The sequence below is a fragment of the Macrotis lagotis genome, chromosome 5, assembly GCF_037893015.1.
Source record: "Macrotis lagotis isolate mMagLag1 chromosome 5, bilby.v1.9.chrom.fasta, whole genome shotgun sequence".
Lineage (NCBI taxonomy): Eukaryota > Metazoa > Chordata > Mammalia > Peramelemorphia > Peramelidae > Macrotis > Macrotis lagotis.
Window position 1 is genome coordinate 218,247,462 of NC_133662.1, and position 23,815 is coordinate 218,271,276.

Here is a 23,815-nt window from a genome sequence, read left to right on the forward strand (position 1 = left end):
GGCTCACTTTTATCTCTAGGATCAAATACAAAATCCTCCTTTTCATTTTTAAAGCCCTTCATAACCTGGCCCCTTATATTTTTCAGGTCATCTTCTTCTCTTTACCCCTCCCCTGACCACACTTTATACTCTACCATCTAGCATTGCTACCTTGTTTTACCTTGAACAAGAACCTCAGTTTCTTGACTCAGCATTTTCTTTGGCTGCTCTTCCATCTTTGGAGTTTTGCGCCTCCTCATTTTTTTGCCCCCTGGTTTTACTGACTTCTTTCAAGTCTCATTTTAAAATCCTAACGTCTACAAGAAACCTTTCCCAATCCATCTTAGTGCTAATGCCTTTCCTTTGTTAATTATCTCCAATTTTTCCTGATTTGTTTGTATAGTAGTTTGCTTGTGGTTTCTTCATTAGATTGTATGTTTCTTGAGGGCAGAGGTTGCTTTTGTTTTCCTTTTGTATCCTCAGATTTTATCACAGTGTCTAGTGTACAAAACCACTTACAAGCAGGAGCTAATTGAACTCCCTCTATGACCCCCAATAATGATAAGGCACAGAGAGGACACACGCATCATCGTTTGGGCTTTTATGATTGTTAATTAATTTTTATTTTTATAAGTTTCTTTTCACTCCTATGTTTGACCCCCATGATAATCAGGCTCAGGGAGGACCCAGGCATCATCATTGTTTAGACTTTTAAGATTGTTAATTTTTTAAAGTTTCTTTTCACTCCTGTGTTTGACCCCTATGATGATAGGGCTCAAAGAGGACCCAGGCATCATCACTGTTTAGAATTTTATGATTGTTAATTCATGCTTATTCTTTTAAGTTTCTTTTCACTCCTGTGTTTGAAGCTTAAAGTTTCTTTGCAGCTCTGGTCTTTTCATCAAGAATCTTTGGATGTTCTCTATTTCATTAAAAATCCATTTTTTTTTTGCCCTGTGGCATTATACTGAGGACTGTTTTGCTAGATAAGTTATTCTTAATTGGAAGCTCATATCCTTTGCCTCCTGAAATGTCATTGTCAAAGTTCTCTGTTGCTTTATACTGGTGGCTGTGAAATCATTTGTGATTCTGACCATGGCTCTTCAGAGCTAGAATTTTTTCCTTCTGGCTTCTTACCACATTTTTTTGTTTGTTTGTTTTATTCTAGAAGCTATGGGTTTGGGCTAGGATGTTCCTGGAAGTTTTCATTTAGGGTTTCTTTGAGGAGATGACCTATGAAAGCTATTTCAACATTGTCCTCTGGTTCTAAGAGATCTGGGCTTTAAAGGTTTGTGGGTTGTTGGGGTTTTTTTTAAAGGTAAAATTTTTTTTAAGATTTCTTAAAACAGGACATCTGGAATCTCTTATTTAACACGGTATTCAAACAGTTCAATGATTCTTAAATATTTTCTTAATCTGTTTTCCAGGTCAGTTGTTTTTGCTATCTTTTTTTTTTTCAGTATTTTGACTTTGATTTAATATCTCTTGTTCCTCCCTGGAGGCATTGAGTTCTATTTGTTCTGTTCTACTTTTTAAAGAGTTTATTGCTTGGACAAGATTTTATATCTTCACCAAATTATTAATCCCCTTTCTATTTAATTTTCCCATTTAACCTGTTCTGTCTTACCCTAGATGCACCAATTTTTGTTTCTGCAAAAGTCTTTCAGTTTCAAAGTTATCTTTTTTATTTTTTGTAATTGTCTCTATCCCTTGTTTCATTAAACATATATCTTCTACCCATAGTTATGAAGGATGAATGATCTGGGATCTTGGAGGTGGCTGTGATAGAGCAGTAGCACCTTTGGGAGCTTTCAGCCCAAAATGTAAAGGAGGTCAGAAAACCTAACAGAAAGAGATGACAGTGGACACTTTGTTAGCACTGGAGGCAGGACCTTGTACTGTTTAGTAACTCTCTTGCTCTTGTGCAATTATGAATCACAGTTCCTGGGTAGAGGGCTTGCAGGAGCATTGGCAGGTCCAAGGCAAAGAGGAAGATTAGGAGTTGCAGCTGCAGAAGAGAAAGGGATCTGGTCGTAGTACCAGGGTCAAGAGTAGCGTTAGCCCTTGTAGCCAGAGGCTAGCCGGGGGCAGAGTGCAGACCAGGAGAACAGTGTTCACACCTCTCCTCAGATCACACCGCTTTGGAAGTACCAAAAACTTGCAGGCACCCTGACCTAGCTTTGAAAATGGCAGCATGAGGGGCAGCTAAGTGATGCAGTGGACAGAGCCTTGGAGTCAAGAGAACCTGAGTTCAAATGCAGCCTCAGATACTTAATAATTACCTACCTGTATGACCTTGTAAATAAGCTACTTAACTTCACTGACTTGCAAAAAATCCCAAAAAAACAAAAAAATTTAAAAAACAAAAAAGCAAATGACAGCATGAGAAATCTGAATCTTGGGACAGATATTCCACCTCCAGCTGAGCAAAGCCTAACTTCAACATAAAGTTCAAAGACTTGAACAAGGCAAACAACAAAAACAGAGCTTAACTTTCTACCAAAGCCTAAGGGAAGAGCAGGATACAAATTCAGAAGATGACAACAATGAAAAAACAACTACTTGGAAAACCTCAAAGAAAAAAATGCTAATTAGAGCCAAACCCAAGAATTTCCTGGAACAGTTAAAGAAAGAGACGAATGCATGTGAGTAGTGCAAGAAATTTATGAAAAGAAAATTAACAACTTGATAAAATGAGGCACAAAATAATATTGAAGAAAATGTTTGTGTTGGAAGGAATTTGGAAAAACTGGGGCCCTAAAGCATTGTCCATTCTGGAAATCAATTTGGAACTTTATCCAAAGGACTATCAAACTCTGCAAATCCTTTGACTCAACATTTACTATTACCAGATCTGTTTTCCAAAGAGATCAAATAAAAGGGAAAAGGATCTATTTATATTAAAATATTTATAGCAGTTCTGTAGTAGCAAAGAATTGGACATTAAACAGATGCCCACCAATTAGGAACTGTTGAATAAATTATGGTGTATGATTGTGATACAATATCATTGTGTTATAAGGTATAACAAGAAGGAATGATTTCAGAAAAACCTGGGAATGAGTACAAAGTAAAGTAAGCAGAACTGGATCATTTGAAATTACAGCAACATTGTAGGCATGATCAGCTATGAAAGACTTAGCTGCTCTGATCAGTACAGTGATTCAAGACAATTTCAAAATACTAAAGATGAAAAATTCTGCTCACCTCCAGAGAGAACAGATAAACTTTGATGACAAATTGAAATAAAGTCTCACTTTTTTCCTTCAGGTTTTTAGTATGACATGTCTAATATGGAAATTTGTTTCACATAATTTCATACATATAATTGATATATTGCTAGCTTTCTCAGTGGAAGGGGAAGTTGAAGGAGGAAAAATTTGAAGCTCAAAATTTTTAAAAAGAATGATAAAAATAAATTTTGAAGCATATTTATGTACACACACACACAATAGAAAGAAATATAATCTACTTTCCTTATAATTGTATATGGTACGAGCCTCAATATTGAGGTCACATATCCATTTGTAATATATTGTGGAATTAAGGATAAGGTATTGGTCTGAGCCTACTTTCCAGTCTTTCTAGCATTTTTTTTGAACTAGAGAGTTCTTTTCAAGTAATTTATGTTTTCTATTTTAAAGAACTGGTTTATTACATTTCATTGTTGTTGATCCTTTCTTGTCACTCTTTTTCCATTGTTCTACTTCTCTATTTTTTAATCACTACCAAATGTTTTTTATTACTGTTGCTTTATAATAGAGTTTGAGGTCTAGAATTGATATTCCCCTTCATCTCTACTTTTTTTCCTAGATCTGTTCTTTCTTTTTTTTAGGTGGTTTTTTTGCAAGACAAATGGGGTTAAGTGGCTTGCTCAAGGCCTCACAACTAGGTAATTATTAAGTGTCTGAAGTGGGATTTGAACTCAGGTACTCCTGACTCCAGGGTAGGTGCTCTATCCACTGTACCACCTAGTTGCTCGAGAGCTTTTCTTTTTTGGAATAATTTTCTTATTTTTTTTTTTTGAGTTCTATGAAGTATCCCTTTGATAGTTTGATTGGTTATAGAATAATACTGTAAATTAAACTTTGGTGGTATTATGATTTCTATTACATTGACATAGCCTTGTCATGAACACTGAATATTCTTCCACCTATTTAAGTTGCTCTTTAGTTGTAATTGAATCTCTACAAATATTTTGTATGATTTGATAGATTGATCTCCAATTATTTTATTAATTTTGTAGTTATATTGAATGGAATTTCCTTTTTGATTACTTGCTATTGAATTTTGTTGCTTTTATATAGAAATGCTATTGATTTTTGTGCTCTCACTTTTGCTAGGTTCTGATCATTCTTTTTATTTCTTCTAGATCTGTTGCAATGTCACTATTTTGTCGATTTGATTTTCTGCTCTCTTCTTTTAAATTGGATTGACTAAAAGTGTGTCAGTCTTGTCAAGGTTTTTTTTTTTTGATGAACTTGCTTTTAGTTTAACTCATTATTTCTATGGTTTTTTCAGTTTCCAGTTTATCTATTTCTCTTCATATTTTTAATATCACCTCTTCTTCTTTATGTTGTGTTTATTTATTTGTTGGCTTCCTAATTTTTAAATGCATATTCAATTCATTATTCTTCTTTTCTATTTTCAAATTATGTTTATTGTGTTACCTCTTAACATATATTTACAATATCTTTGTGCTCTAACACATGGTCAATTTTCATAAAAGTTTCATGTGGTATTAAGAAATCCACATATATTTTTAGTACATCATTAGAAGACTTCTTTCAACTCTAGTTTCTCCAGCAATTTACTCTATTCTCTATTTTCCTTTTTTGTTAAATTTGTCTAAAAAGTGACAGAAAGACAGTAAAAGTCTGCAGTTATTATTGTATTATTGCTTTGTCTTCATGTAATTCATTTAATTTTTCTTTATGAATTTAGATACTAAGGTATCTGGAGCATGCAAGTTAAATATGAATATTTGTTGTCTATGGTTTCTTTCAGATCATGTAGTTTCCTTGTTTATATCTTTTTAAGTTATGAATTTTTGTTTTTGCTTTATCTGACATGATGACTACAACTTCTTTTTTAAGGCTCCCCTCATGGGTAGTAAATTTTGTCCCAGTCACTCATTTTAATTCTGTGTTTACCTTTATACATTTACTTTTTAGATGTGTTTCTGGAAAGCAATAGATTATGGGGTTTTGCTTTCTTATACAATGTATCATTCTCTTTCATTTAATTGGATTGTTTAATACCTTCTTGTTTAACTTTTTGAAAATTAGTTTTATATTTTCCTCCATTTGTCTCATTAATTAGGATTATTTTTGGTTTCTCTTACTCTGTTAAGACAATATTTTGTTCCCGGTTATTTTTGTTTCATCTATTTAAAGACAACTCTCTTTTCACAGACTCTTTTCTTCAACCTCAAACCCACCATATCCCATTTGTCACCTTTTCCCTGGTTTTGGAATTTTGCTTAACTTGTCAGTTCCTTTTTCTTTCTTCCTTTTGTCTAGAGGTCTAATTCTTTCCTTTTTTTTTTTCTTTCAGCAAAGTAAAATAAAATTCCCCTTGCTCTCTTCCCCTTCAATTTCTTTTGTTTGTTAAGTTTATTTTTTGTTTTCATTGCCTTCATCTTAGCACAGTGGATAGATTACTGAACCTTCAGTCAGAATAGATCTAAGTTTGAATCCTATCTCAGATATTTAGTAGCTGTGTGAATCCGAGCAATTCATTTGACTTCTATTTGCCACATTTCCTGATTAAGAGTCTGTCAAATACCTTAAAATACCTGTTGTGTCTGGCTGAAGTCTTCCATTTCTTGTTCAAAAAGATGGTTCACAGAACATAGAAAGATGTCTTTCAGGTACCAGTAAGATATGCAGTCAAATAAGCAGTTAAGAGATGAAGGCCTAGAGTTTGGGAGGGAAAACTGGACTACAATGTACATCTTGGAAGCATTCCACAGTCAGGTAATGATTATGGGTGTGCAGGAGAAAGGCAGTAGGGCATGCAATAATGTATGAACCTGAGTAAATCACTTTAAGTCTCTGAGCTGCAATTTGTTCTTCTGTACAATGAGGATAATAATAGTTTCACTTTGCAGAATTATTGTGAGAATTAAATGAGATCATATATGTAAAAAACTTTGCAAATCTTAAAGTGTTATATAAATGTGTTATTACTAAGTGGAGGGCATGAATGCATAGACCAGAAACAGTGATCATATTATCTCCTTAGATCATACCACTTTGAAAGAACTGAGAACTGGGGCCCCTAGGTGGTGCAGTGGATAGAGCACAGCCCTGGAGTCAGGAGTACCTGAGTTCAAATCCAGCCTCAGTCAACTTAATAATTACCTAGCTGTGTGGCCTTGGGCAAGCCACTTCACTCCATTGCCTTGCAAAAAGAAAAAAAGAAAGAAAGAAGAGAAGAGAAGAGAAGAGAAGAGAAGAGAAGAGAAGAGAAGAGAAGAGAAGAGAAGAGAAGAGAAGAGAGAACTGAGAACTAATAGACCCCTAGAACTAGCTCTGAAAACAGCAGCATGGAAAATATCTGAAGATTGGGACAGTGCTCCTGCCACTCCAGGAACAGAACCCAATTTTAAAATAAAATTAGAAGTCAAGAAATAGGCTAGGAACATGAAAAAAAACCCCAACAAAAAAGGAAGTTGACCAAAGAAAATTACAGGGAAGACCAAAACACAAACTCAGAAGGTAATGAAATCAAAGCAGCTACTTGCAAAGCTTAAAAAAAAAAAAAGTAATTTTTCTCAGTCCCTGAAAGAGCTCAAAAAAGGATTTTAAACATCAAATAAGAGAGGTAGGGTTGGCTAGGTGGTGCAGTAGATAGAGCACCAGCCCTGGGGTCAGGAGGCATGGGTTCAAATTCAACCTCAGATACTTAATAATTACTTAGCTTTGTGGCCTTGGGCAAGCCACTTAATCCCATTGCCTTGCAAAAACCTAAAAAAATAAGTAAATAAAAATGAGAGGTAGGAAAAATTGGGGAAAGAAAGTGATGCACTAAAATCATTAAAAAAAAGTCAACAGCCTGAAAAATAAAGAAAATAACAATTTAAGAAACCGAATGAGAAAAAAATGTACAAAAATTCATTGAAGTAAAAAAAAATCTTTTAAAAGTATAATTGGGGCGGCTAGGTGGCACAGTAGATAGAGCACTGGCCTTGGAGTCAGGAGTACCTGAGTTCAAATCCGACCTCAGACACTTAATAATTACCTAGCTGTGTGGCCTTGGGCAAGCCACTTAACCCCATTGCCTTGAAAAATCTAAAAAAAAAATGTATAATTGGACAAGTGGAAAAAGATTTACAAATATTTGCTGAAAAAGAACTCATTAAGAAGTAGAATTGACCAAAAGGAAGTACAAAAAAACTCATTGATGAACCTGAGACATAAAAAAATATATATAAAATAATAATTTCAAACCAGAAGAAAATAAAATATTTCACCAGAAAACCAATAAACCAGGAAAATAGATTAAGGGGAAGTAGTTTAAGGATTATTGGACTACCTGAAAGTCATGGCTAATGAAAGAGCAAAGATATCATATTTTAAGAAATTATAAAGGAAAATTGCATTGATATCCTAGAACCAGAGGGTAAAATAGAAAATTTTTAAAATCCACTGATCGGGGTGGCTAGGTGGCGCAGTGGATAAAGCACTGTCCCTGGAGTCAGGAGCACCTGGGTTCAAATCTGGTCTCAGACACTTAATAATTGCCTCACTGTGTGGCCTTGGGCAAGCCACTTAACCCCATTTGCCTTGCAAAAACCTAAAAAAAAAAATCCACTGATCACCTCCTGAAAGAGATCCTAAAATGAAAATTCCAAGCATTAGATAGCCAAATTCCAGAGTTCCCAGATCAAGGAGAAAATATTGCAAGCAGCCAGAAAGAAACAATTCAATTATCATAATTGTCCCAGCTGTAGGACATAAAAGAAACCCACATAAATCATTTCTATATATTGGTTAATTTGATTAAAACAAAAATGAAAGAAAATCAAATCACTAGTATCAAGAATGAAAAGGATGAATTCACTACCAGTGATAGAGCTATTTTTTCCAATTACATGCTAATAAAACTAACAATCTAAATGAAATGTACGAATATTTACAAAAATATAAATTACCCCAATTAACAGAAGAAATAGGATATTTAAATAACTTTCTTAGAAAAAAGAACAAGCCATCAGTGAACTCCCTAAAAAAATGACTTGATGAATTCACAAGTTAATTCTAAATTACAATACTAGAAAAATTACTTGGAAAAAGAGGCAAAGAAGGAGTCCTACCAAATTCTACTTAAATCAGGAAGAACAGAAACAGAAATAAAACTATAAACCAATTTCTTTTAAAGTATTGATGCAAAAATTTTAAATAAAATATTAGCACTTGAGATATTTATATCTCATAAAGATATTACATTATACATTATACCCAGGTGAAATTTGTACCTGGAATGTAAGGCTAGCTCAAAATTAGGAAAACTATCAGAATAATTGACTGTAACAAAAACAATATGAATCATGATTATCTCAATAGATATAGAAAAATCTTTAGACAAAATACAATACTCATATTAAAAATACCCAAAAGCATAGGAATAAATGCATCTTTACTTAAATTGATAAGTGATCATCTATCTAAAACCATTCTGTAATGGGGATAATCTAGAGTCTTTCCAATAAGAACAAGGGGGAAGAACAGATGTATATTATCACCATTATTATTCAATATTGTACACCCATCTATATTAGAAATGTATTCTCATGGAGAAGGCACTAGTATTAAAGGAAACAAGGAAAGACTTCTTGTAGAAGATGAAATTTTACTTTAAACTCAAAGTCAGATAAGTGAGAAGTTGGCAGGGCAGAGGGAGAGCATTCTAGGCATGGACCAAAAAGGAAAAGTACATGAAGTCCAGAACCAGTCAAAATGGTGAGTAGGAGAAATATTATAGCCCATCTCCCTTCAAAATTATTTTAACAACAATTTAAGAAGAACAATGGAATGAGTAGTGATTGGGAAACTCCCATGACTCATCTCCCTATCCCAAAATATTCAATTTACAAGCAAGTGTCCCAAACAGAAATTAACAGGTGGTAGACCAGGAGCAAGGACTCAATTCCCAGCTATGTCAGTAGCATGGGCATTTCCAGAGTTAGCAAATATTTATTAATTGCCTGCTATGTCCCAGTCACCATGATAAGGTTTGGGGAAAGAAAGATCAAAAGGGGGATTGTAAATAACTGTGTGTGGACAAGATATATTCAAGATAAATTGTATATAATCAATAAGGGAGCAGCACAAACATTAAGGGCAAATTTTAACTGGAATTTGAAGAAAACTAGAAAAGTCAAGAGACAGAGATAAGGAGGGAGAAATTTCCTGACATGGAGGATAGCCAGTGAAATGCCCGGAGAAAAGAGATGGAATGACTTTGGTGGGAAACAGTAAAGAGACCAGTGTCACTGGGTAGGAAGTAAGGGACAAAAAAGACTAGCAATACAGAAGACCAAGTTATGAAGGACGTTGAAAGAAAAACAGGATTTTATATTTGATCCTGAAGGTGATAGGGAACCACTGGAGTCTACTTAATGAAAGTGACATGGTCACATCCGAGGTTTAGAAAGTTCAGTATGACACAGGAGTGGAAAATAGGCTGTCGTAGGAAAATACTTGAGGCTGACAGACTAATAAAAAAGCTATTGCAAAAATAATAACAATCCAGGCATAAGGTAAAAAGTGACTCCATCAAAAGTGGTAGCAGTATCAAGAGAGAAGGGAATCTATACAAGAGAAGTTATGATAGTAGAATCAAGAGGACTTGGCAAAATAATGGATATGGAGTTTGAAAGAGGGTGAAGATAACTCAAGTTGTAACCCTGGAGGACTTGGGACAATGGAGGTGCCCTTGACAATAATTGGAAAGAAAGGAAGACTCAAGAGCTTAGGGGAAAAGATAATGAATTCAGTTTTAGACATGTTAAGTTTAAGATGTCCATGGGGCATTCAGTTGGAGATATCCAGTAGCTTTAGCCATTCAAGACTAGAAGATAGGAGAGAGGTTAGAGCTGGATAAGATCTGAGAATCATCAGCATGGAAATGATAATTAAATCCATTGGTGCAGATGAGATCACCAAACAAAATATAGTATAGAAGGAGAGAAAAAGGCATAGAACAAAACCCTAGGTAACACCTATGGTTAGTGGATGTGATCTTGAAAATCCAGCAAAGAAGGGCCCGCTAGGTGGTATAGTGGATAAAGCACCGGCCTTGGAGTCAGGAGTACCTGGGTTCAAATCCGGTCTCAGACAATAATTACCTAGCTGTGTGGCCTTGGGCAAGCCACTTAACCCCATTTGCCTTGCAAAAAAAAATCCAGCAAAGAAGCTCAAGAAGTAATTTAACAAGTAGGAGAATCAAGAAAGAGAAATGTCATGAAAACCTAGAATGAAGAGTATTAAATTAAAGATGAACACAATGTCAAAGACTGCAAAGAGGTCAAGAAGGATAAAAACTGAGAAATAGTCATTGATTTTGGCAATTAAGAGATCATTGGTAATTTTGGAAAGAGCAGTTTCAGTTAAATGTTGAGATTGGAAGCTAGACTAAAGAGAGTTTAAAAAGAGAAAGAGAAAAGGAAGTAGCAATATCTATTATAGAAAGACAAGCATAGATTTAGTACTCTGAGGCCTCTTCCTTGGGGTTGCCGAGATTGATCATGGACTCAGTCCCCTGCCCAGGACAATTCCAGATTTAGGTCCCCCAGAACTTGGACTGTCCAAAGTAGATGACTGAAAGAATGACTTTTAAAAAATCATAAACAGCTATTATGAGGATATAGATGCCCAAGAAATAAACCTGGAAGAGAATAACTCCAAAACATTTACCCATAAAGTCTCAAAAAATCTCCAACCCAACCCAACCTACCACACTACTTACCCACAAGATCAATGAGAATTCCTAGAAATTATGCAAGAGTTTTAAAATAGTATTATAAATAACATGAGACAATTGGAAAAGAAATGAAAGCTGTGGAGGAAAGACTTGAAAAGAAAACTGATAGTTTAGTACAAGAGGGACAAAACATTTCCCCAGGTACAAACTTCCTGAAAATTACAATGGATCAAGCAGAAGTGAATAACTCTGTAAAGACAAAAAGAAATATTAAAGCAAAGTCAAAAGATTAAAAAAAGAAAGGAAAACATAAAATTATGGCATTTAGCAGATTATATTTTGCTTCTATTCACCATTTTGTAATGCTATTTCAATTTCTTGAAAGTCACTTGATTTTGGAGAACTCACAAGATTATTCCCTTGCCCAACTGTCACAAAAATACCTTTCTTCTCTTACCTTGGTGTCTCCTATCCTTTTGATCAATCACAAAACTATCCCTCTTCCTCTTAGATTCATTCCACCAATAAGAAGCTAGACATCTCAATTCCTACATCCTGCTTTTCCTGTTTTTTTTTTTACTACCCCCCAAATTGTTTGTTAACTGGGAAGAAAGCCAGGTTTTGTGTCCTTGGCTACTGAAAGCCCTGGACCCAATTTGTTTTTGCAACTGCATTCCTTTCGACATGATCATTTGTCCTGATAAAACTTGATTTCTTTATTATGCAGTAATAGTTATGGTGGATATAATGGAATTGAGACTCTGAGAACCTTCCCACTCAGAAGGGATAACTAAAGATAGATCTCTAAGAAAATCTCAATGGAGGGATAATAAAAAAAAAATCATGATACTCTTGAGAAACCTCTTTTTAGGGGAAAATCAGAGAAGATAGTTTCAAAACAGCCCTTCTAGCTATTGAAAATATATCTAGCAAGGATTGACTTTCATGGATTTTTTTTGATTAAACTTTCAGAAGGAAAAACCTTTGTGTGTTTACTTGACACATTATGTTTTATATCTTGATAAATCAAACTAACTTCTTTCTGTGGTCTGATCAGGCAAAAGAAAAAGAGCTGAAAGAGAGAAAAATTTTCTAAGGAACTTTCAGAAACTTCAGAAAGATAATCTCTAGTTTTGAGTAATAAAAACATGCTAAATTGTAAAGGAAAAATTCAGGTAGGTTCTATAAACAGTTTGAGATATGACTGGGAAATAAAAAGTAGAGGAATTAGCAAAAAAGAAGAAAGAAGTTTTGGATTAAAATATGAAAGAAACACTTCAGATGCAGTTTTTTTAAAGAGTTCTTTTTAAATTTTTTTTTAAATTTAAGGTAATGGGGTTCAGTGACTTGCCCAAGGTCACACAGTTAGGTAATTATAAGTATCTGAGGCTGGACTTGAACTCAGGTCCTCCTGACTCCAGCTGCCCCAAGTACCACCCAGCTGTCCCCAGATGCAGTTTTGAAGGGCTTTAATAAAGAAAGGATGAGAGAAAGTTTAAGCAAGTCATGATTAAAGAAAATGGATAAAAAGTTAAGAATGTTTTACTCTGTGTTGACTGCAAATAGAAGGCTTGAAAGTAGAAGGCTTGGAGCTTTTAGAAAGAGAGGTTTTAGGAAAGGTTTTGATTTCATGCAGATGAGAAGGATAATAGAATCTATTTGGTTATTCTTTAGAATATGGAAAATATGTTTGCTGCATTGAATTTTTCAGCATCTTCCTTTTTTAACAAGCAGTTTTTCCTAAATACTAATCTTGTCCTGTTCCATCTTCCCATTGTTCCAGCTGGAAAGCTTTACTTTCCCTTCCCTCTTCCCTCCACCCCGCCCCCCCACCAGTATGTGGGTTCAGTTAGGTTAGGGTGAGAAAACAAAAGTAATTGATTTGATTCTTTGGGTGAATTAAGGATATTTTTTAAAAAGTTATGGGGAGTACCAGCACAGTTTTTTTTAATGTGAACTAAATGGAATCAGTGTGAAAAATCAGATTTTAATGTTACCATTAGTGATTAAAATTCAGATTTGATTTGATCAAAATTTTTTCCAAAACTAAATCATAATAGGGTCTCATTTACAAATGTTCTCCTATTATGATCATTATGGTAAATCAGAACCTACAGTAAAACCTGCAAGAACTTAATTAAACAAGTTGCCTCACCTCTGTTTACTCAGCTTCCTAATCTGTTAGTGGAACTATAATAATAGCACCCATTTCCTAGGATTGTTGTGAGGATCCCATGATTTTAAAGCCATCTGCCATAGGACAAGTACTCTATCAATGTTAGTTCAAGTAAGCACTCTATACTAGCCATGAATACAATCAGAATGCAATGCCAAAAGTGAACAAATGAATAACATTCTATGCAAGACAATTTGGAAATGCATTCAACTGAATTAATGTTGTGTGAATAATGATGATAATGATGCGTGAACGTATGTTATTATTGTATTTCTAAAATTTTTCTTATATTGTGAAATTTGAGAAATATTATATCAGAAATACTGTGAGAAAAGTAACTTCTCTTTTAATCTAGATGTTGTCATGAATTGAGTTGTTAAAATAAAGTGATAAAAATGTTTGGAAAACTGTTAGATAATGGGGTTTATTTTACTTTAAACTGAATAACAACAATAATAATAGCTAACTGTTGATAGAAAGAGTAGCAAAATATTCTTGAAGTTCCTTGGAACTTTCTACTTGGATGGGGTTATAAGATTTTATTAGCAGAGCAACTAGGTAGTATAGTGAGTACATAGAGCACTGACTCTGGGATCCGGAGGACCTGAGTTCAAATTTGACCTTAGACACTTGATAGTTACTAGCTGTATGACCCTGAGCAAGTCACTTTACCCCATTGCCCCACAAAAACCAAAACCAAAAAGAAATCTTATTAGCTCTGATGACTACATGATTAATATTCCGAAGGGGAAATAAGACAAAGATATAAAAGTTTCTAATTAAATTAAGGAGTAGTAAATTTTGAGAGGACCAGTATCAAATGGTTTCCTCTAATAACTAAGATATTTATAAATCTATATGTGTGTCTTTATACAGACACACACAGTTTCCAAATATTCCTAATGGGATATACTGAGCATGTTTAAGTAGCAAGTACTAAAAAATGAATTAGCAATTTTACATATGAAATTGCATTAATTATAAAGAAAGTGAAATTATTTTCCCTATTTGAAGAGTCTGTCTGATAATATTAAGAAACAAGACTCATTTTCCAGGAATCATCTGGCTACCAGAAATCTATGGTCAAAAACTGAATCTGGATAGCTTTTATTAAGAAATGATGAAAGAAAACTACCTTAATATAATTAGAAATAAGAGGGCCAAGTAAAAATGGAAAGAGATCATGCATCCATCACCTTTTGAAAGAAATCTCAAAATAAAAACTCTCAGGATCATTATCAGAATCCAAAGCTTCCAGGCTATAAAGGAAAAATAGCTTCAGCAGTCAGAAAGAAAGAATTCAAGGAACTATAGTGATCATAGTCAGTATTACACAAAATTATAAAGGAGTGAAGAACACAAAACACAATCTTCCAAAAGGCAAAAGATAAAGGCTTACAACCAAGAATAACTTGCCAACAAAATTAAGTATAATCCTATTTTGGGGGTAGAAGGGATGGATTTTTAATCAAATAAAGATCTTCCAAGAATTCCTGAAGAAAAGTCCAAAGCTAAGTAGAAAATTTGAAATACAAACTCTTAGTAAAGAGAAACATGAAAAGGTAATATAATCAAGCAAACAGAAAAAACAATGAGGATAAAATCTTTGAATTGTAACCGTTGAGAAAGATGATACAAGTGTCTCCTAACAACAGTGTAGTCATTATGGGTCAGAGCAGGAGTCAAATTAAATTAAGAGCTTGGATCTGGTTTTTGTGATTTTATAGACTTAAAAAAAAAAAGAAATAAAAGGAAGGACCAAAAAAAAAAAAAACCCTAACATACATTAGGCAAGAAAAGAAGAGGAATTAGGGTATCAATCTGAAATAAAGAAACCAATCAAAGTAACAAAGCTAGGGTCATTAATGAAGGCAAGAGAATTGCAATTGATTATACTAAAAAAAGAGAGGTAGAGCCGGGTTAAATACATTTCATAAGGGAGAGAGTCTCATGGGAGACAGCTTGGAGAAATAGTTGCATAAGTTAATTTGCATAAAAACTGAAAATCTGTAGAGAAGCAGGATGGGGTTGGGGGGGGGGGAGGACTGTGACATCTGTCCCAAGAGCAAGCTCCTGATACAGAAGCTGGGAAACTGATTTGAACCTGCTCCAATCATGAGGTCAGTTCTGATCAAAGTCAGGTAGCCCTCTTCTGATGCCCATATTCAACATTCTTTTTTTTTTTTTAACTGGTTTCCCTATCTTTGTCTTTCTTTAACTGGTTTTGATCACCCACAGGCAATTTGCATCTCTCGGATCAAGCAAAATCAGTAGCATTCAACAAGGAAAAACTTTTATCTCTCATAATGGAGGGGCACAAATAGAAGTCTACAGAAGCAACTAAAATGTAAGGAGAGCATCTATGACTTGTATCTCACTTTGAATTTACACAGAATGAAATGAGCAGAACTAAAAGGCAATTTTTACTCTAAAAACAATATTGTAAAAGTGAACAATTTTGAAAGACTTAATGACTCTGACAAATCAAATACGATTCCTAGAGGACATTTTGAATGCTACCTACCTCCTGAGAAAAAGAGAATGGGCTCATTTTGGAGCATGGCCTATGTGGGTCTATATTTTGCTTAACTAGGTGTATTTATTGCATAGTTTTTGGTTTTCTCCCAGTGGATGCAAAGGGTGGGTGGGGAGAAAAGGTGGAAGAGAAAGAATGAGAGTGGATGCTGATTAAATTGGGGGTGAGGAAGAAAATGTAATTTAAAAAAATAGGGGGCAGCTAGATGGCATAGTGGATAGAGCACTGGCTCAGGAGTCAGAAGGATCTGTGTTCAAATCCAGTCTCAGATACTTAATAATTACCTAGCTGTGTGACCTTGGGCAAGTCACTTAACTCTATTGCCTTGCCAAATAAATAAATAAAGTAAGGAGATGTAGTATTTTATTCAAGCAAAAACAAGGAGACCAGTGTCATTGGATCATAGAATACATGATAGGCATAGTTACAGTTTGAGTTCCCCTCACCAATGAAATTACAAATCCCAGCACATAATTGATTTTTTCAAACAGAAGAAATGTCATTTCATAGATTTCCCAGAAATTCTGAAAAATGCAAAATAAGTGCAATAGTGGACAAACTCACATCAAGGGGCAAGGTTGATTTTACATAAAATTATTTAGCTATAGAAAGGATGTGATTTGCCCCCTTTTGGGGGATAGCTAGGTGATGTAGTGGATAGAGCACCAGCCCTGGAATCTGGAGGACCTGGGGTCAGATCCGACCTCAGGCACTTAATAATTACCCAGCTGTGCGACCTTGGGCAAGTCATTTAACCCCTTGATTAAAACAAAAAAGAGAATCCCCCCTTTCTCCAAAGTCTCTCCTCCAAACTGGGTCATGGAGTCCCAATTTCTTCTGTTACAAATTCCTTCTTTTCAGTCTTGAAGATCTGTTTTTGTCTGTAAACAAAAACAGTTTGCAAAATACCTGGAAACAGGAAGTTACTCTAATATCCACAGGAATCGGTAGAAGAGTAATTACACTTAGCTAAAATTCAGGTGTTGAGCAATTGAACTTTTTCTTTCTTCCCTTTTTAATTTTATCTTTATTTTATTATTTTTTTTAACAGAGCATGCTCAATCATCCAGTCAAGGATCTGGTACCACATTCTCCTACAAAGAAAATAAAAACCCTAAAATCAGACAGTTCTCATTCCTCAAAAACTTTTAAAAGATAAGTTTATTACCCCCTTCCCCAAGTACTTCAGGATCAACTTTGGAAAGTATAACTCTTAAAGGGTCTTTTGATAAACTGTGTTAATGGAGGGGAACATTGCTTCAGATCATCCCAAAGAAAAGATCATGCAAAAATAATTTAGAATTGACTAAATTATGTACTGTATAATGACTTTTCCAGCCTTAAAATATATTAGATTCTGTTTGAATTAGCTGTACTCCTTAATACATCAATTGGTGGTGAAAGATAATTAGAGAATTTGTTAGAGTATAGGAGTAAGTCAAATTGAAATTGAAATTTTGCTGCATTTAATTTACAAATTAGATAATCCATGTGTAGAAAGAAAATTAAGAATTCAGTATAGAGGTAGAAATAGGGAGTGGGCTTGGAGATATGAATTTAAATCCTGCTCCAGACACATATTTTGTGACTTTGTATAGGTTCTGTAATCTCTCAATGCTCTAAGCAACTTCTTAAGACTGTAGAGGTGATGACTGAAATCGATAGTAGACATCTCCGCACCTACTAATTCCCTATACCAGTGGGTATGTGCATGTGTGTCTATGTATGTGTATAGGTATGTATGTTTTACAGATAGGGATCCCACTCAACCCAGCTCAAGAGGCAACAGTTACATTTTCAATGTGTTAATTTACTTCTTAGAAATCAGCAAACACAGGGGCAGCTAGGTGGCACAGTGAATAATCAGGAGGATCTGTGTTCAAATCCAATCTCAGACACCTAGCTGTGTGACCTTGGGCAAGCCACTTAACCCCATTGCCTTAAATTTAAAAAAAAAACACAAAACTTTTTTTTAAAAGAAATCAGCAAACATTACAAATCAGGGCTTGATTTATTGTTTTCTTGATTTCTATATTTTAAAAAAGGATAGAAAATGTTAGTAGTACAGATTAAATTTAAAAGTATGCTGTGTGCACTCCCCGCCCCCAAAGCCAGTTCATTAAATATTTGCTAACATACACTGGTCATAATGAGAGTTCCAAAATGAGTACCTAGAATTTCTGGCAATAGGACCTGTCTAACCTCACTATCAGAAAATTAGTTACAGGGTAGAGGAAAGAACTGAAAGCCTCTGGTTATTGTCCAAACAGAAGACAAAAGCCTAGCAGAGAGTTCAGGAGAGCACTTACCCAACCACCTTGCCCTTCGATATACTGTCGAATAGCTGCATTCTCATTGATCATATCCCTCACGGGTCCAACCAACTGCTGGACACTCTGAGGTATTTTTTTGGAGAGAGTCTCCAACAACTTCACAGACACAGCCAGAAAGGCCCTCTCATATGCCAGGTTAGGATCTTGGGCACACCAGGTTTGGCTGAGTGATTTCACAGTGTCCTTTAGAACAGCAACAACCTGGAGAAAAACAATCAATCAATCAGGATGATCAGAGGCCTCCTATACATCTGACACTATCCTCAATCAATCATTATGACCAGATGCCTCCTATATATCTGACATCATCCTCAATCAATCAGTATGATCAGAGGTCTCCTATACACCTGATACTATATCAGTCAGTAAGTATAGATCAGATGCCTCCTATATATCTGACACTATCCTGGTGCTGAGTTTACAAAAACAGACAAACAAAAATTAATCTCCTGCTCTCAAGAAGTTTATGGTTGAAAGTTTGTACAGGTATGTGAATACATACGTACATAATATAAAGAAAATTAATCAGGGAACATCAAGGCACTAGCAGTTGGACTGATCAAGAAACATTTCATGTAGAAAATTGTGCTTGAGAGTTCAGCTTTGAATAAGACTAAGCATTCTGAGAAATGGAGGTAAGAAAGAATATTGAGGCACAGGAGACAATGTAGAGAGATGGAAGGTGTAGGAACCACAAGAAGGTTACTATGATTAGACTGGTAAGTACATGAAGGGAAATGTATACTAAGGATGGAAGGGTGGTTGGGAGCTAAAGAAGGCTATTCAGCAAGGGAGTAACCTAGGAGAATCTGTGTTTTAGGAAAATCATTTTGACAGCTATATGAAAGGTGAATTAGAATAGAGTAAAATCTGAGGGTAAGGAGACTAATTAGGAGGTTATTAAATAGTCTAGGAGAGAGATAATAGAGGCTATTAAATGAGAGGGTTTGCCAAATTGGTAGAAAGAAGGAAAAGATGGGAGAGATTTGGTGGAGATCAATTAAGACTTGCAACTGATTGGATGTTTAGTCAGAGGAAGAAGTCAAAGATGATGCCTAAGTTAAGGAAATTTAGAAGAGAGATGAATTTAGTAATAATTTAGATAATGTGCTCTGATTTAGATTGCCAAAAAAGACATGAAGCTGAATGTTTCCAACAATCAGTTAGTAATATGGCACTGGAGCATGGGAGAGAAACTAGGATTGGATACAGAGATGTGGAGTCACCTGTGTAGAGATGATAATAAAACTCATGGGATCTAATAAGATCGCCAAAAGAAATAAAACATCAGGGGAAGAGAAGAGATCGTAAGACAGTGCTGTGGAAGACATTCCCAGTTAGGGAGGGAGATATAGATGATAATCCAGCAAAGGAGACTGAAGAAAACCAAAAGAAAGCAATATCACAAAAACCCAAAAAGAAGAAAGTATACAAATTGCAGAGAGAATGGTAAACTGTGTCTGATGCCACATAAAAATAAATAAGAATGGGACAGAAAAAGCCATTGTCAGATCTGGCATTTGAGAGATGGTTGTGAACTTTGGAGAAACTAATTTCAGTTGATTGATGATGTTGTAAGAGAGAAAGTTAGTTTCTAGAGACAAGTTGTGTCAAGACATAGAATATATTAATGAAACATCCATGAGGCCATTTAAGAGAAGGCAGAAATCCTGATTAATGGAAGGGAAGATCCCTTCTGGAAGGGGGCTGAATCAGTACATCCATCACTGCCTCTGACAAAGATTGAGTAGACTAGTTGGGGTCTCTAAATTCCACCTTCAAAAATATCTTCAAGGAAATATGGATTAACATTACTCTGTTGGGCAAGAAAACTTGCATAGTCATGGTACAGGATATCTTCTTGTCTCCTGATTGGCTCCAAATATATCCAGATGGATGACTGAATGGAGATTTAAGGGGGCTAATTTGTCTGAACCAATCATCCTTTTGTACTGATTCCATAAGTATAAAGAAAAGAGATGCCTCTTTTAAAGAAACAAAACAAAATAAAATTGGAGTATCATGAAGAATGCCTCTGAAAGAGGGTTTTTAAAAAGTTCTTTGCTCCCAAAAAAGATATTAAAAATGTTAGCTTCCTTCTATAGCCCACTAGAATAAGTCTCTTCCATAGGAAAATCCTTCAAATATTTGAAAACCTCTCATTTTTCTCTACTAAATCTTTTCATTACCACTTCCTTCACTTAATCCCCACATGGCAAGACTTCTAGTCCCTTTCTCATGATCTTTGCTACCAAACACACTTCTAAGAATAATAAAATATTGTCTATAGTGCATATTAAAACATGTCTATGGAGTCACAGGGCAATAATCTCCTTCCAGCTCAATCTGCAGATGACCTTTACACAGTTGGCAACTCCTGAATTTTCCTTGAACTGTGTGAACTTAAGGTCAAAAAAAAAAAGGTTGAATTAGATAAACTCTGAAGTCCTACCCAACTCTGAAATTCTATGATACTTTGGGCTAATTTATGCATATTTTCAACTTCAAAGATGTTAGAGCAAGGATTGACTGGGTTTGGTTCCTCATCTTTTCTCCATTAAAATTGCTATAGTAGGGGCAGCTGGGTGGCGTAGTGGATAAAGTACCAGCCCTGGAGTCAGGAGTACCTGGGTTCAAATCCGGTCTCAGACACTTAATAATTACCTAGCTGTGTGACCTTGGGCAAGTCACTTAACTCCATTTGCCTTGAAAAAAAAACTAAAAAAAATTGCTATAGTAAAACAAAGGGGTGAATAGTAGGCAAAGATTAGAAACTTAACCTGTCCTGTAGTGACTTCTCTGATGACTTGGTTGGCAGATTGTTCCAGTTCTCCATTGAACTGATCACCTATCTTTCTAAGACGAGCAGCAATGATTGTCACATCAAAAGAACTTGGCTCACCTAAGACAAAGAAAACACAGTCATCCTTCATGGAATGTCCAAAGGGAATGGGTACGTATCCTCAACATTTTAAATTATTTCATTATTTTTCCTGTATTGATTCCCTCTCATAAAATTGGGATGTTTTGTCACCAATAGAGAATCCCCTCACTGAATTACTATTGTGTGTCTCATCACAAAAAAAGAAACAAATTTAATCCTTTTAATTTGCAAAATCCACCTAAACTTTGGAGTTAGAAAGAATCATCTTCCTGAGTTCAAATATGGCCACAGTTACTTACAAGCTGTGTGACCTTGGGCAAATCATTTACCCCTATTTGCCTCACTTTCCTTCTCTGTAAAAGGAGCTGGAGAAGGAAGAAAAATGGCAAACTACCCCAGTATCTTTGCTAAGAAAACCACCAAAAGGGTCATGAAGAGTCAGACATAAGTGAACAATAAAACTACTTAATAAAAAGGGGAGGGGGGGGAGACAATGCTAAAGATCTAAATGGAGAAATCCAAGAATGTTTCTCGTGGTCAAAGAGCTGATCTTGGAGGAAGAAAGACCACTGTTGTCTCTATCTCATCCCTGACATATAAGGCAAGTCAGTTAATATCTCAGTGCCTCAGGTCATTCTCTAAGTCTATAAATTGTTGAGGTTGTGCTGATCTGCCTAGTTATCTCATGAGATACATCTAGTTCCTCTGGTATAAAGCTACAGCTATTACTTACTCAGGAAGCCTTACCAAAATCTGGGACATCACCTTCATGGAAGCTGCGGTTCTTTGCTATGGATGGTAAACCCAAGAATTCAGAAAGCAGAGATTCCACAATGTACTCAGTTTGTTCCTCAAAGGTCTGGGGAATCTTCATTTCGGGTCTGTTTTTTGAATAGTAGCCTTTAGCCTAAACAAGTAGAACACATTCACTTCAACAGGAAGTGAGACTAACTACTACAAGTATATTTGCCCCATATAGGTAATTTCCATTTACAGTTGGTTGGGCCTTCTTGGAGCCCTGCCCAGCAGAAGGAGGTTCCTGGCAGTAGAAGTTGTGCAGAAAACTGAGATCTTTCCTTCCAGGCTGATGTAACACCAGGAAGTCTTGAAAATAACTGCCCAGTTGCTTATCGTTGATTATCACTCTTGTTAGCTGCACAAAAATTAATAATTATATATTATATATATAATACACACACACACACACACACATACATGGCAGTATTTCTAGAAAAAAAGTCTTTCTGTTCTTTGCTAAGTTCTTCATGCTCTATCATACCTGAATACTTGGTTCTTTTAAGCTCTGCCTATGTGATAAAAGAAATTGTTTTCTGTTACTGAGATTCCTCTCCAATATCTGTTTCTGCTAGGGTCAAATACAAACTCCTGTCTAGTCCTTAAATAACCTGATATACTTTACTGGCCTTATTCTATATATTACTCCCCTTCCCCTTCATAGAGTATACTCTGTGGTCCAGGCAAACCAGCTTTCTGACAGTTCCCCATACACAAAACTCCATCTCCCATCTCTAGACCTTTTTACTGGTTATATCTCACACCTGGAATGTTAGTAAAAGGCAAGTAGATAGTAAAAGATAGTAAGAAAGATAGTTTAAAAGGATAATAAAAGGATAATAGATCTCATGGATGATTCTTCTGGTATAAGGACAATCCAACTACTCTATGGTAAATGTTGAGGGTCCCTATCTATATGTTATTGATGTTTGTATCTTTTCCAGTTTTTAGAGCTTCATTATGACTAGGAAGGACCCCTGGGTTCTTGCAGATTATGACAGCAATTCCTAGAAACAGGGGAAAAATAGCCCATGATTAATTTTATACTAGTCATCTGAAGATCAGCTTCACTAATGAGGAACCAGAGGAAACTCATTGTCATGCTGACAGCAGGAAACAAACCTTCCAGTTGTGCCAACTCTCAAATATGGCGCAAAGATTGTAATCTGAATCTATGAAGAGAAGACCTAGTCAACAAATTTACCTTGATAGCCTAGAAGAAGGATCACTCCTGTACTAATATGTTTGCTGGACAAATGGCTCTTGGGACCCTTTGAATTGTCTACTGATGCGACTTAGTTTTACCAGAAGGGATCTTAGAGACATAACCTTCATTTCACAGATTAAGAAATAGGGTAAAAATCAGATATTTTAGATATTTAGATATTTCACCTAGGTAGTAAGTAGCAAAGCTGGTATTTAGAACTATTTCCTTTGACTCCAAAGCTAGTGCTCTTTTTCAATATCATACTACCTCTATTTCTTGTTAGCCATTGTTCCAATAATATGATAACCCCAGACAACTGGATTATATCAAATAAAAAATATATGAATGCTGTATTTCTCATTTTTAGTATAAGCAACAATCTTACTTATCATTATTCTATAGCCAAACATTTCAAGCTTAGAAGCAGAAAGGTGTCCAAACTAGCATAGTTCCCTTATCCCCTCTGAAATGTCTCTACCCCGATGATTTGAAGTAACATTATAGAAAATCTTTAATATGGAAAAAATCATAATAAAATGTTAAAATAGAATTTGGGGTTAACATTCCAGAACAGTCACTACTCAATTTCCCCCTTAACTGCTCCTCTCAAGGGTTGAAAGGTTTTCTCTCTTGTGATCTGTATCATAACCTTGAATGCAAAAAAAAAGTATACTGCCCTTTGGTGAGTCAATCACTTCATGGTTAGATAAAATTTCAATTAGATAAGAATTAACACCCATTATCAACCTTAAGCTATTTCTCTAAGAAAGACTTTTTCTTGGAATTCTACAAGGAATTCAAACAAGGAAATATTTTAAAGGAACTTTTAGCCCAGAGAAATATTTAGATCTTAATAACTTTAAATGAACTAAAAAAGAGGTGCTTTTCTTCCACAAGTATAATATGGCATATTCTCTAGCATATGGAATACACTTTTCCTATCAGTTCCTATGTTCTAAAGGTAAATATTTTTGTT

The 23,815-nt window shown here is 35.2% G+C and overlaps 2 protein-coding genes and 1 long non-coding RNA gene across 8 annotated transcripts in view; 1 reads left to right on the forward strand and 2 right to left on the reverse strand.

Annotated features, from left to right (window-relative positions):
• PTPN22 (protein tyrosine phosphatase non-receptor type 22) overlaps positions 1–11,532 on the reverse strand; it is an 88,953-nt gene extending 77,421 nt beyond the window's left edge. Inside the window, exon 1 of the mRNA XM_074188475.1 lies at positions 11,366–11,532. The gene's annotated coding sequence lies outside the window, so the exon portion shown is untranslated. The remainder of the gene's footprint in view (positions 1–11,365) is intronic.
• LOC141488425 (uncharacterized) overlaps positions 1–23,815 on the forward strand; it is a 44,834-nt gene that overhangs the window by 16,400 nt on the left and 4,619 nt on the right. For 2 of the 4 annotated variants that reach the window (XR_012468676.1, XR_012468674.1), the window contains 2 exons: positions 15,323–15,431; positions 16,672–20,906. This is a non-coding gene — a long non-coding RNA (uncharacterized LOC141488425). Of the gene's footprint in view, positions 1–15,137; positions 15,205–15,322; positions 15,432–16,671; positions 20,907–23,815 lie in introns of those variants that run through there. The other 2 variants (XR_012468677.1, XR_012468675.1) reach the window with 2 other exon arrangements.
• Positions 15,615–21,886, reverse strand: BCL2L15 (BCL2 like 15). 3 transcript variants are annotated; one of them, XM_074188480.1, is made up of 4 exons: positions 21,585–21,876; positions 20,734–20,855; positions 17,930–18,154; positions 15,615–16,714 (listed from the first exon to the last, which is right to left on the reverse strand). In XM_074188480.1, the coding sequence occupies exons 1-4, from the start codon at positions 21,709–21,711 to the stop codon at positions 16,691–16,693; spliced, it is 498 nt and encodes a 165-aa protein (XP_074044581.1). In that variant the 5' UTR covers positions 21,712–21,876; the 3' UTR covers positions 15,615–16,690. The 3 variants fall into 3 exon arrangements, with proteins under 3 accessions (XP_074044581.1, XP_074044582.1, XP_074044579.1); XM_074188481.1 differs by lacking the exon at positions 15,615–16,714 and having other exon boundaries at positions 16,750–18,154; positions 20,734–20,915; positions 21,603–21,886; XM_074188478.1 differs by lacking the exon at positions 15,615–16,714 and having other exon boundaries at positions 16,760–18,154; positions 21,585–21,880.